This window comes from Microcaecilia unicolor, chromosome 11 (assembly GCF_901765095.1).
Source record: "Microcaecilia unicolor chromosome 11, aMicUni1.1, whole genome shotgun sequence".
Taxonomy (NCBI): Eukaryota; Metazoa; Chordata; class Amphibia; order Gymnophiona; family Siphonopidae; genus Microcaecilia; species Microcaecilia unicolor.
This window is the reverse complement of record NC_044041.1, coordinates 11707656-11720315: the sequence shown is the minus strand read 5'-3', so window position 1 is coordinate 11720315 and position 12660 is coordinate 11707656. Positions and strand designations below refer to the sequence as shown.

The 12660-nt window shown below is 47.3% G+C and overlaps 1 protein-coding gene across 5 annotated transcripts in view; it reads right to left on the bottom strand.

Moving 5' to 3' along the window:
* Positions 1–12660, bottom strand: part of RASAL1 (RAS protein activator like 1) — a 258927-nt gene that overhangs the window by 147266 nt on the left and 99001 nt on the right. For 4 of the 5 annotated variants that reach the window (XR_003943755.1, XM_030217946.1, XM_030217943.1 and 1 more), the window contains exons 8-9: positions 10974–11065; positions 6327–6444 (exon numbers count right to left, since the gene is read on the bottom strand). Coding sequence is in view for 4 of the 5 variants with exons in the window: in XM_030217946.1 (XP_030073806.1) it covers positions 6327–6444; positions 10974–11065 (210 nt within the window). In the remaining variant the exon portion in view is untranslated. Of the gene's footprint in view, positions 1–6326; positions 6476–10973; positions 11066–12660 lie in introns of all 5 variants that reach the window. The other variant, XM_030217945.1, reaches the window with a different exon arrangement.

The following is a 12660-nucleotide window of genomic DNA, read 5'->3' as shown; positions in this document are numbered from 1 at the left end:
CAGGAGGAATTTTGGTCCACTCCTCTTTGCAGATCATCTCTAAATCATTAAGAGTTCTGGGCTGTCGCTTGGCAACTCGCAGCTTCAGCTCCCTCCATAAGTTTTCAATGGGATTAAGGTCTGGTGACTGGCTAGGCCACTCCATGACCCTAATGTGCTTCTTCCTGAGCCACTCCTTTGTTGCCTTGGCTGTATGTTTTGGGTCATTGTCGTGCTGGAAGACCCAGCCACGACCCATTTTTAAGGCCCTGGTGGAGGGAAGGAGGTTGTCACTCAGAATTGTACGGTACATGGCCCCATCCATTCTCCCATTGATGCGGTGAAGTAGTCCTGTGCCCTTAGCAGAGAAACACCCCCAAAACATAACATTTCCACCTCCATGCTTGACAGTGGGGACGGTGTTCTTTGGGTCATAGGCAGCATTTCTCTTCCTCCAAACACGGCGAGTTGAGTTCATGCCAAAGAGCTCAATTTTTGTCTCATCTGACCACAGCACCTTCTCCCAATCACTCTCGGCATCATCCAGGTGTTCACTGGCAAACTTCAGACGGGCCGTCACATGTGCCTTCCGGAGCAGGGGGACCTTGCGGGCACTGCAGGATTGCAATCCGTTATGTCGTAATGTGTTACCAATGGTTTTCGTGGTGACAGTGGTCCCAGCTGCCTTGAGATCATTGACAAGTTCCCCCCTTGTAGTTGTAGGCTGATTTCTAACCTTCCTCATGATCAAGGATACCCCACGAGGTGAGATTTTGCGTGGAGCCCCAGATCTTTGTCGATTGACAGTCATTTTGTACTTCTTCCATTTTCTTACTATGGCACCAACAGTTGTCTCCTTCTCGCCCAGCGTCTTACTGATGGTTTTGTAGCCCATTCCAGCCTTGTGCAGGTGTATGATCTTGTCCCTGACATCCTTAGACAGCTCCTTGCTCTTGGCCATTTTGTAGAGGTTAGAGTCTGACTGATTCACTGAGTCTGTGGACAGGTGTCTTTCATACAGGTGACCATTGCCGACAGCTGTCTGTCATGCAGGTAACGAGTTGATTTGGAGCATCTACCTGGTCTGTAGGGGCCAGATCTCTTACTGGTTGGTGGGGGATCAAATACTTATTTCCCTCTGCAGAATGCAAATAAATTCATATACTTTCCACAATGTGATTTTCCGGATTTAATTTGTGATGTGCTATCTCTCACTGTTACCAATAACCTACCCTTCAATTATGGGCTGCTCATGTCTTTGTCAGTGGGCAAACTTACAAAATCAGCAAGGGATCAAATACTTATTTCCACCACTGTATACCCTGGAGGAAAGGAGAAACAGGGGTGATATGATACAGACATTCAAATATTTGAAAGGTATTAATCCGCAAAAAAATCTTTTCCGGAGATGGGAAGGCGGTAGAACAAGAGGACATGAAATGAAATTGAAGGGGGGCAGACTCAAGAAAAATGTCAGGAAATATTTTTTCACGGAGAGAGTGGTGGATGCTTGGAATGCCCTGCCACGGGAGGTGGTGGAGATGAAAACGGTAACGGAATTCAAGAATGTATGGGATAAACATAAAGGAATCCTGTTCAGAAGGAATGGATCCTCAGAAGGTTGGTGGAGATTGGGTGGCAGAGCCGGTGGTGGGAGGCAGGGCTAGTGGTTGGGAGGAGGGGCTAGTGCTGGGCTTTTTCCCCTAGCTATCATGGCCTTAACTCTTTCACTGCTGTCTGCCACACCCATTCTCCAACATGAGTTTCAGTGTTTTTCTAACCATTATAAATATATATGATGTTTTGTTTCATTCAATAATGATATTTCTCAGCACTTATTTTATTATTTAGATTTGCTCACACCTTTTTCAGTAGTAGCTGAAGGTGAGTTACATTCAGGTACTCTGGATATTTCTCTGTCCCAGGAGGGCTCACAATCTAAGTTTGTACCTGAGGCAATGGAGGGTTAAGTGACTTGCCCAAGATCACAAGGAGCAGCAGTGGGATTTTAACTGGCCACCTCTGGATTTCAAGACCAGTGCTCTAACTACTAGGCCACTCCTCCACTTATTGAGGCTTAATGTCTTGTATGTTAAGCAATGGAAGGGCTGAGGGGCACCACTTTTGGGCTGTGCTTAGGACATCAGTTGGTCTTAAACTGGCCCTGGGTTTAGGGTACCTCCTTTTCTTTTGCCCCAAGTCCTGAGTGGTTTCTAGGGTCCTGCCTTGACAGGCCTGCTTGTTGCCAGCTGGCAGGAAATAGATTCAGAAAAGGCACCTTTCCTCCAAACTTGGGGCCTTTAATAACAAAGAAACCTGCCTAACTCCTCTGCTGGGCATATCTCAAGTCAGTACCCAACTGGAACAATCTAGATGATTATTCCTCTACACTGCTTCCAGGGCAGATCTACCTCTGAAAGGCATAAAAAGAAAATCTGCACCAATATGCAACACTATGGACTCATGGGCAAGCTCATTTCAACCGAAACTGAACACTGACAAAACACACTGCTTCATCCTCTCATCTCAACACAATACGTACAAACCCACAACCATAAACACCCCAGACCACACCCTCCCTATCTCAGATAGCCTGAAAATACTCGGCGTTACAATCGACCGCAACCTTACACTTGAGAGCCAAGTGAACTGTACAACAAAGAAATTGTTCCACTCAATGTGGAAACTTAAACGCGCAGAACCTTTCTTCCCGAGGGAAATATTCCGTAACCTAATACAATCAATGGTACTAACCATGCAGACTATTGCAACAGAATCTATGCGGGATGTAAAGAGCAACTCACAAAGAAACTCCAGATCGCTCAAAACACAGCAGCCAGGCTGATATTTGGTAAAACATGATTCGAAAGTGCCAAACCCCTCCGAGAAAAACTGCATTGGCTCCCAATCAAAGAACGTATTACCTTCAAAATCTGCACCCTGGCCCACAAAATTATCTACGGCGAAGTCCCAGGCTATATGACAGACCTCATAGATCTACCAACCAGAAACACAACCAGATCATCACGAACATATCTAAACCTCCACTACCCAAACTGCAAAGGACTCAAATTCAAAGCAACCTACGCATCCAGCTTCTCCAATATAAGCACACAATTATGGAACTCACTGCCAAAAGCTGTGAAAACAACCTACGACCATCTAAACTTCAGGAAATCACTAAAAACCAACCTGTTCAAAAAGGCATACCCTACCAACCCAACATAAATGCCTACACTCTGAAACACAGCACAACCAAAGCTCGTAATGGACACTATATAACCTCTCCTCTCTTCGATCCCCATTGTGCCTGAACCTTAATCGACCACAACATCACCATGTATTTGTTTCTGTACTGGACTTGGCGAACGCCTTTACGGTTCAATGTAAGCCACATTCAGCCTGCAAATAGGTGAGAAAATGTGGGATAAAAATGTAACAAATAAATCATACAGATTTGACCTTCCAATGTCTATGATTAATTCAACTTGATACAAAGCACAGGCAGATTATACAGGAATCCTGTTCCAATATACCATTATACCTGTCCCACCTCCTAATTCCTTATTGTCCAAACAGGATATTAAGATCTGCTCAACAGAACCAAATTATTGTTCCCAGTTATTGTATACTAATTCATGAACACATCAGAGACTTTAGCTTTTCTGTACAAGGACCCCGAATATGGAATACTCTTCCCAGTTCATTAAGATTACAATCTTCCCTATCGAACTTTAAAGCTGATCTTAAAACTTACCTATTTGCTGACGCCTATCAATAATAATACCTATTTATGAGTAATCAGTCAGAACCGGCCTGATTGATGCAGAGCTATCCTACTGTTTTACCCTACCCACTTTACTATCATGATTGTAGTTCTAACCCTACTGCCCTTATTGTGTCATTGTCCTTTCCTCACGCTTCACTCTTTTTTTTTTTCCTTATCGTATTAGATCGTAAACCGCCCTGAAGGCTTCCATAGGGGTAGCAAATATTAAATAAACTTGGAAACTTGGATCTTACGCGCAAAGCAAAAGCAATGATGGAGTGACTCAGCAGGAAGAAAGAGAATGTCCTCGAGTGACCCGAGCAAATGTCCTCGAGTGACCCAATCAAAGCCCAGGCCTGAGACCGACAGAAAATCTGTGGCAAGACTTGAAGACTAAAGTCCATAGACAGTCCTCAGCATAGCAGCCAACTCTGTGGGTGCTCATGGGTGCTGAGCACCCCCAATATTGAGCAAGCTCATTCACCATGTCCAGGAAGGGGCAATTTAATATTTAATTTCATATAGGCATTTTTAACCCACTTAACTCAACCAGGATGACAGCAGCTTACAAAAAAGATATATACATTTTTACGATCTATTTTAATATGCAATTCCAGTACAATAATTTTTGAAATATAGTAAATTCATGTAGTGAAATATTTACGAAAAAGCCACATCTTCAATGCACACCTGAAAGCATAATCACTGGACACAGTTCTGAGGGCTTTACGTAAGGCTCCCTCAATCATTTTGAAATGTTGGCGCCAACTTGAAAGAGCCTGAGACATTCTGCCAAAAGAGGACAAAAACTGTGCCATCTCTCTCATCGCTCATAAACACTTCTGCAAAATGACTCAAGGCCGTCACTGTGGGATAAAGGGCTTTTGCCAACTATTGAGTCAAAGGCTATAAAGACTTCAGCAATCAAGGATTTTTGGCTTCGTGTTTCCTTTTTGAACATTCCTATCACTGTTTCTGTATATTGGACATATACAGTATGTTGTGCAAATCAGTGAAACAAACTCTACTTTAATACATTCTGAATAGCATTTTTTAGACGTTTAAAAGGATCTATATATTTCCAATCTGTTAATTCCCAGCCATTCATGCATGACAGTGAAGTAAAGCCAAGAGGAAATTATGTTACCCATAATATAATCTAAAACTTCCATTTAGATGCAGCAATTTGAGAGAGAGAGAGAGAGAGAACTTGTTTTTGGCTTCTGCATGTTGGGAATAACTGAAACTTCATCCTACGTCTACATCTATCTGGTCAATACACTCATTGCTGTAAGAAAGGGGTGGCCAACCACAGCCCTTGAGGATCAGAACCAGTGGCGTAGCTAAGGATGGACATCAGTCAGCAGCAGTGGCGTTCCTAGGGGGGGGAGGCGGTGGGGGCGGTCCGCCCCGGTTGCACGCCGCCAGGGGGGTGCCGCGCACGCCTGCCCTCCGGCGGGGGGGTCCTTCACGGGGGTGTCCTTTCGCCGGGGGGGTCCATGCTGCATTGGGGGGGGGGCGCTGCACCAGGGGGGCGGGGTGAATCGGCGATCCGCCCCGGGTGCCAGCCCCCCTAGGAACGCCACTGGTCAGCAGTACAGAGGCCCTCAAAACTCTTCAGTGGCGGCGCCTCACTACTCTCTCTCCCTCTTCTCCACTCGTAGCCTGGCATCTGCCCATCTCTCTCTGGAACCCCATTCAGGCAACCCAATGTCTGCCCGTTTCTCTGTGAACCACCTCCCCCGGTTCTACCTCTGATCCGTTGCCCGTTGCAATTCCTATAGGCATCCTGTGCCGGCCCTGCAGGCTTCGCTCTATCATGTCCTGGCCTCAATGATGTTTCTTTGTCGGGGACCTGGTAGAGAGAAGACTGAAGGGCCAGCGCAGGTTGCCTAGAGGAATTGCAACGGGCGATGGCTCTGAGGAAGAACCGGGGGAAGGGGTTGAGAGAGAAACGGGCAGACATTGGGTCATTTTTTTTTTTTGTTTTTATTTTATATAGTCTGCTTTCTTGTTTTTTTTTTTTACTTTAAGTTTTATTTATTGTTATAACAAAGGTAAACAACTCAACATACTCATAACATCCTACATACAGTCAATAAAATATCTTGGTTGAACCATACAACGTGTAAAGTTCCCTTCCCCCCCCCCCCCCCACACCCCCTCCAACCCCTCCTCCCCCCTAGTATTTAGTCTCGGGAACCTGCTTACTGCTAACTGAGTGGGTCATTTTAAAAAACATACTATATTGTATGAATGTACAGGGGTGGGGGTGGGGCCCACCCAAAATGGCACGTCTGCCTACGCCCCTGATCACAACCAGCTGCATTTACAAGATTTTAACAATGAATATGCATGAGATTCATTCTCATGTACTGTTTCCGTTGTATGCAAACAGATCTCATGCATTATTTATTCAGGAAATCTTGAAAACCTGACTGGGTTGTGGCCCTCGGAGACTCTGATTACTCACCCCTGCAATAAGACCTGATTCACAGCTATCTCTCCTCCCCTGATTCTAACACTCAGCGCTGGCGGAACTTGCTCACACCCCACAGAATGAAAGCTACACCGCTACCTCTGTTGGTGACACGATGGAGTCCGCCAGAAGCTCGACGAGTGGCTGGTAGTACATTGATGGCAGAATTCTGTCTTCACACAGCCGGACCGTTAGCCGTAATGCTCCCAGCTTTCCCCTGTAACCACATGCACAGCGCCATCCGTGTCCTCACACAGAGACAGCACGCCAACCACGGGTAAATGGTACACAGACACGCAGAGCAAGACAAGCACATGAAAGAAACAAACAGACACATACATTTCCAGATTAGTACAGACACATAAGCAACCATGTACGCAAAGCACACGTAACCACAAAAATCCATGCAGAGAGAGGAGCAGGAAGGCCACACGCAGAGAAAAATAGAAAGACACAGTGACAGTGCAGAGAGACACAGAGACACAAATGAATTTTCAGTTAGTGCAGTTACTGATGTGAGCAGAGTACAGTCCCCTAATAGTCACTGCCAGGGGCGTAGCCAGACCTAAACGTTTGGGGGGTCTGGAGCCCAAAGTGGGGGGGGGGGGGGGGCACAGTTTGGCCCACCTCCCTGCACAACCATGTATGTATGCACCTTAATGCAAAACCATCTGAAATCCTGTACCCGGAAGTGGCGATCGCCATCACGGCATAATGTAAGCCACATTGAGCCTGCAAATAGGTGGGAAAATGTGGGATACAAATGCTACAAATAAATAAATAAATACACCCCTTGGCTGGCAGGGGTCCCCAACCCTCACCAGCTGAAACCTTTCTCCAGCGCTGTTCTCTGTGTATTGCCTGCTCACATCGAGGGCATGTTTGGTTTTTGTGTCGCGCCCAAATTTATACACTAAAACCGAGCATGCACGCGATGTGAGAGGAAGCAGGGCAGACAATACGCAGAGAACAGCGCTAGAGAAAGGCTTCAGCTGGCGGGGGTTGGGGACTCCTACCAGTCAAACCAGGAGCCCAGGATCCAATTTGGGGGGGGCCAGGCCGCCCGTAGCTACGCCACTGGTCACTGCTCATACAACTGTCACGTCTTCCCCAATTTTATAACATTTTGCAATAAGCTAGTAAACACTGTGTCGAGCAGGGGAATAGCCAGACTTCGGCGGGAGGGGGGTTCAGAGCCCGAGGTGAGGGGGCACATTTTAGCCCCCCCCCCTGGTGCTGCCGACCTCCCCCCCCCCCCCGCCATTGCTGACCCCCCCGCCACCAACTTTGACCCCTCCCCCCCTGCCATTGCCGAACCTCCCTGCCACCAACTTTGACCCCCCCCCTTCCGATGACCCTCTCGACCCCCGCTGCTGCCACCAACCCACTGTCGCCTACCTTTGCTGGCAGGGGACCCCAACCCCCGCCAGCCAAGCCAAGGTCCTCTTCTTCCCAATCCCGCACAAGGCTTCGTTCTAGTCTGACGTCCTGCACGTTGTACATGCAGAACGTCAGATTCACAGAAACAGAACGAAGCCTTGCAAGGACGTCAGACTAGAACTAGAAACAGAACGAAGCCTTGCAGGACGTCAGACTCACAGAAAGAGAACGAAGCCTTGCGCCGGAAGAAGAGGACCTCGCTGGCTGATCTGCAAGGCTTCATTCTGTTTCTGTGAGTCTGACGTCCTGCACCTACAACGTGCAGGACGTCAGACTAGAACGAAGCCTTGTGCGGGATTGGGAAGAAGAGGACCTCGGCTCGGCTGGCGGGGGTTGGGGTCCCCCACCAGCAAAGGTAGGCGATGGCGGGTTGGCAGCAGGAGGGGGGGGGGGTCGAGAGGGTCATCTGCAGGGGGGTCCAGGGGCAAATCTACGGGGGCCCAGACCCCCGTGGCCCCATACTGGCTACGCCACTGGTGTCGAGTCATTCTATTGAGTTGGGCAACCAGCGTTAAGCTGAGCGTGTAAAGTTGCATGCACAATTTATAGAATAAGGTCAGTTAAATGCCTAAGAATAGTTTAAAAAGACGTTAATTGGCTTTAACAACCAATAATTGCCTATTATTGGTGTTACTTGCTGTTAATTAGCTCTACTTGGCAGTCAGGTACGTAACTAACCTTAGTTACTATTTTATAAGTTAGGCGTGCAACTTAGTGAGGGGCATGGACGGGTTAGGGGTGTGCCTAGGAGTTACGTACCTAAAGTAAAGCGTGGAACTGTGGACTTACGCTAGTGTGTTACAACAGGAGTCCCATGCAGAACTGCTTATACAGAATTCACACTTACCCCAAATTCAATAAAAAGTGCATGCCCAATTTGCAAGTGCAAGTTAATTGAATAATGAGCTAATTAGCATTGATCATTGGCTTTTTAAACAAGCAATTATTGGCACTAATTAGAATTAATTAAAACATATGTGTATAAATTTGGGCACGAAGTCCGCATCTAAATTTTACACTTGAGTCAAGAAAAGGGGGCATGGAAAGGGAGGGTCATGGTCGGATGGGGGGGGGGGCAGATCAGGGACAATCCTTTAAGTTACGTGCGTAGTTATAGAATAAGGCCATCCGCACCTAAATTTACACTCGGGGATTTGCACCATGTTTTAGTTGGTGCAAAGGGCCACGCCTAAAGTTAGATGCAATTCCCAGGCATAACGGCTATTCTATAGAACAGCGCTTTTATCTGCGCCAATTTTTGGTGCTATATATATACAATTTAGTCCTTAGTGCACATCACCCAGGCGCCTAAATTTCAGTATCCTTTCTTGAATCTACCCCTAAGTATGGGAAGAATACAAGAACTCGTATAACGTAACATAACTTATGCAGCTGCGTGACAATATTCAGCCCTTAATCACACAAGATAGCTGTATAAATTGGGCCACATAAAAAGCAGTTCATCTTATGCGGTCAAGGGCTGAATATTGCACCTAACTGAATAAGTTTTAGCAGCCAACATATACCTGGATATTCAAAGTCGGTGCCTGGACATGGCCAAGGACTGAATATCCAGGGATACAGCCGACGGCAGACATAAATGCGCTGACCACTGCTGGCTGAATATCGGCCAGTTAATTCTCAAATGTAGAGGCATAAATCTTTAAATATCGAGCCCTGGATTTTCCTAACCTTGTTTTCAAACTTTGAACTTCTAATTTCCTTTAGCCCCACTGATTCCTATCAGGGGCAGACTGACCATTCGGGCCCAGAGACTCCAGGGGGCCCAAAGGCTCTGCCTGGTTGCCCTTGCCCGCCACTGCACACTACAGTTACCCTGGTGAAGTGACAATTCTCCCTGCCGCAGCCTGTGTCCTGTGATGGCTCCGCAATTTAAAATGGTGGCCACAAACTGTCGTGACACTACTGTGAGAGGTCGCAGACTCCATTTTAAACTGTGGAGCCACCGCGGACAGTAACAGCAGTGGAAGAAGGTGGGAAGGGGGAGTCGGAATAGGATTATCATATGTCCGGATTTACCTGGACATGTCCTCTTTTTGAGGGCATGTCCAGGCAACCGGGTGGGTTTTGCCAATCTGCCCGTTTGTCCGGATTTCTGGACAAACGGGCAGGCTGGTGCGCAGACAAACAGGCAGATTGCTAGCCTCCCCTCCCCTTACTTACTACTGTCCTGGTGGTCTAGTGACCTCTTCCGCCTTCGGGGCAGGAAAGAGCCCCCTCTTTCCTGCCCTGCATGCATCCTTCCTGTTGGTGATCTTGGCACCGATTCAAAATGGCCGCCAAGAGTTGAAGTGACCCCGTGAGACTTCAAATCTTGGCGGCCATTTTGAATCGGCGCCGAGATCACCAACAGGAAGGATGCATGCAGGGCAGCGCTCCGGGCAGGAAAGAGGGGCTCTTTCCTGCCCCGAAGAGGTCACTAGACCACCAGAGCAGTAGTAAGGTAAGGGGAGGGGGGTGACGGGGAGGGGGGGGTGACGGGATGTGTAACAGGGGGGAGGGAAAACTGTGACAGGGGGGCTGAGCGAGGGTGTGAAAGGGGGCGGGGCATGTGTCCTCCTTTTTGGGGGACAAAATATGGTAACCCTAAGTCGGAGGGACACGCTGGGCATGAGGAGGGTAGGTCAGAGGACACGTTGGAGATGGAGGAAGGTAAGGGCTGCGGGAGTGGCGGTAGCATGTTAGGGGCGGTGGTAGCATTTGGGGGCGGCGGTAGCATTTGGGGGCGGCGGTAGCTTGTGGGGGGACAGGGACGACGGTGGCGGGGGGAGCCCAGAGTACTCTTAGTCTGCCCCTGATTCCTATGAAGGTTGTCTATCTGACTTTTTGATCATATTTAAAATGGGCATCCTTGCCTTTCGAGCAGGCATGATGGAGTAAACCCGTCCCGGGCACAGTCTTTCCCCAGCTCCAGATACCAGTGATGTCAGGAGGGTGACTGCATCTCCAAAACAGAATAATGAAGGTCATGCATATAGAAAAGAAGCCGGAATGCGGCATGTACCTCCAAAGAGGTCTTTTTCGGAGTTTCTGGAATGTTCGGGGGTGCCTGTGTCCTGCTCATCTTTTTAACATAGGATGTGATTGTTTATCTTCGTGAGACTCTCCGATTATTTTGGGTAAACTGAGCTCGGCTGTTACACATTTACAACCAAAACCAGCAACTGGCGGAAAAATGACTCTGGAGAAGTGAAATGTGACTCTTAGGGTTTGCAGAGGGTGAGGTTCGGGGGGAGACGGTAGTGCAGAAATGACACAGAGAGGTACTATTAAATATGAAATTACCCAGTGTCTTCCTCAGCATTGCCAAACGGCAGCAGACGAAACCAGCCTTTGGTGGCCGGGAATTTCTGTATGGTGTCCAAGGAGACCTCGACCTGTTTATTACGAAGAAAGAGAGGTGTAAGGCAGAACCAGAGAAAATGACAGCAAAAAAAGACCGTGCGGTCTATCCAATCTGCCCATCCAAACCAACAGCCCCGTTCTACAAGCTCTTCCTGTCTCAAGGATCCCCCCCCCCCCCCCCCCCCCCCCGTGCTTTTACCATGCTTTCTTGAATTTTACAGTCTTCGTTCTCCCTGGGAGGCTGTGTCATGAGTCTACCACCCTCGTCAGAAAAGAAATCTTTCCTTAGATTGCTCTTCAGTCTGCCCCCTTTCACCCTCAGTCCTATAACTTCTTGCACCAAAGCTCGCTTTATTTTATTTATTTATTTATTTATTTTATTGCATTTGTATCCCACATTTTCACACCTATTTGCGGGCTCAGTGTGGCTGCTTACAACACATTGTAAATAATGGAAATACGATTTGTTACAAATCAGTTATGGATTACATTGTGAGAAGTTAAGCGAAGACAGAGCCAAGGTATCGTTAGGGAATAGGACAAGGAAAAGCACAATGGAACAATGGAAAGAGAACGGGAAATTAATAGGGTAATACTACTACTACTACTTAGCATTTCTATAGCGCTGCCAGGGTTACGCAGCGCTGTACAAGTTTAAACATGGGGAAGGACAGTCCCTGCTCAAGAGAGCTTACAATCTAAAGGTAAAAACTATGTAGTCAGTGTAGGTATCAGGAATGGGAAGGTGGTTAGGCACCAAAAGCAAGGGAGAAGAGATGGGCCTTGAGTAAGGACTTGAAAATGGGCAGGGAGGGCGCATGGCGTATGGACTCAGGAAGTCTGTTCCAGGCATAAGGTGACGCAAGGCAGAAGGGGCGGAGTCTGGAGTTAGCGGTGGTGGAGAAGGGTAATAGAACCTTAGCAAAAGAACATTCGGTATAACATTTTCTGTGAGTAAAGGTTTCAGTGTGATAAAATTACGGGGGATGAGAGTTCAGAAGAGAATGTATTGGTGTATTTCTGGAACAGTGAGTGTGCTTTCCATTGAAAAAGGCCTAAACTCTGGTGTGCTTATACTTTACAATATCTCCCCTCTTCTGCCTTGCCTGCAGGCTAAAGACAAAACAGCGACGATGACTCAAAAAGTGGACGACGCTCCAGATAAAGGTAACTGTTCATTGAAGGATGAACAAGACTCGACACAGCTGTGTTTCGGCCTATGAGGCCTGCATCAGGAGTCTCTTGTGTTCAATAAATATCGTCTTCAAAAGTTTGTCTGAATAGGAGCGTCTTGTGCTCCGAGATAAGATTAAGCTATGTCAGCTAAGAAACCTCAAGGGTGGGCTCGTGATTAAAGAGCAGTAAACCGAGGTTTCATAGCTGACATAGCTTTATCTTATTTCGGAGCACAAGACGCTCCTATTCAGACAAACTTTTGAAGACGATATTTATTGAACACAAGAGACTCCTGATGCAGGCCTCATAGGCCGAAACACAGCTGTGTCGAGTCTTGTTCATCCTTCAATGAACAGTTACCTTTATCTGGAGCATCGTCCACTTTTTGAGTCATCGTCGCTGTTTTGTCTTATGCTATCTACTTTTGCGGAGACTTGTTTCTTCTGTTTTA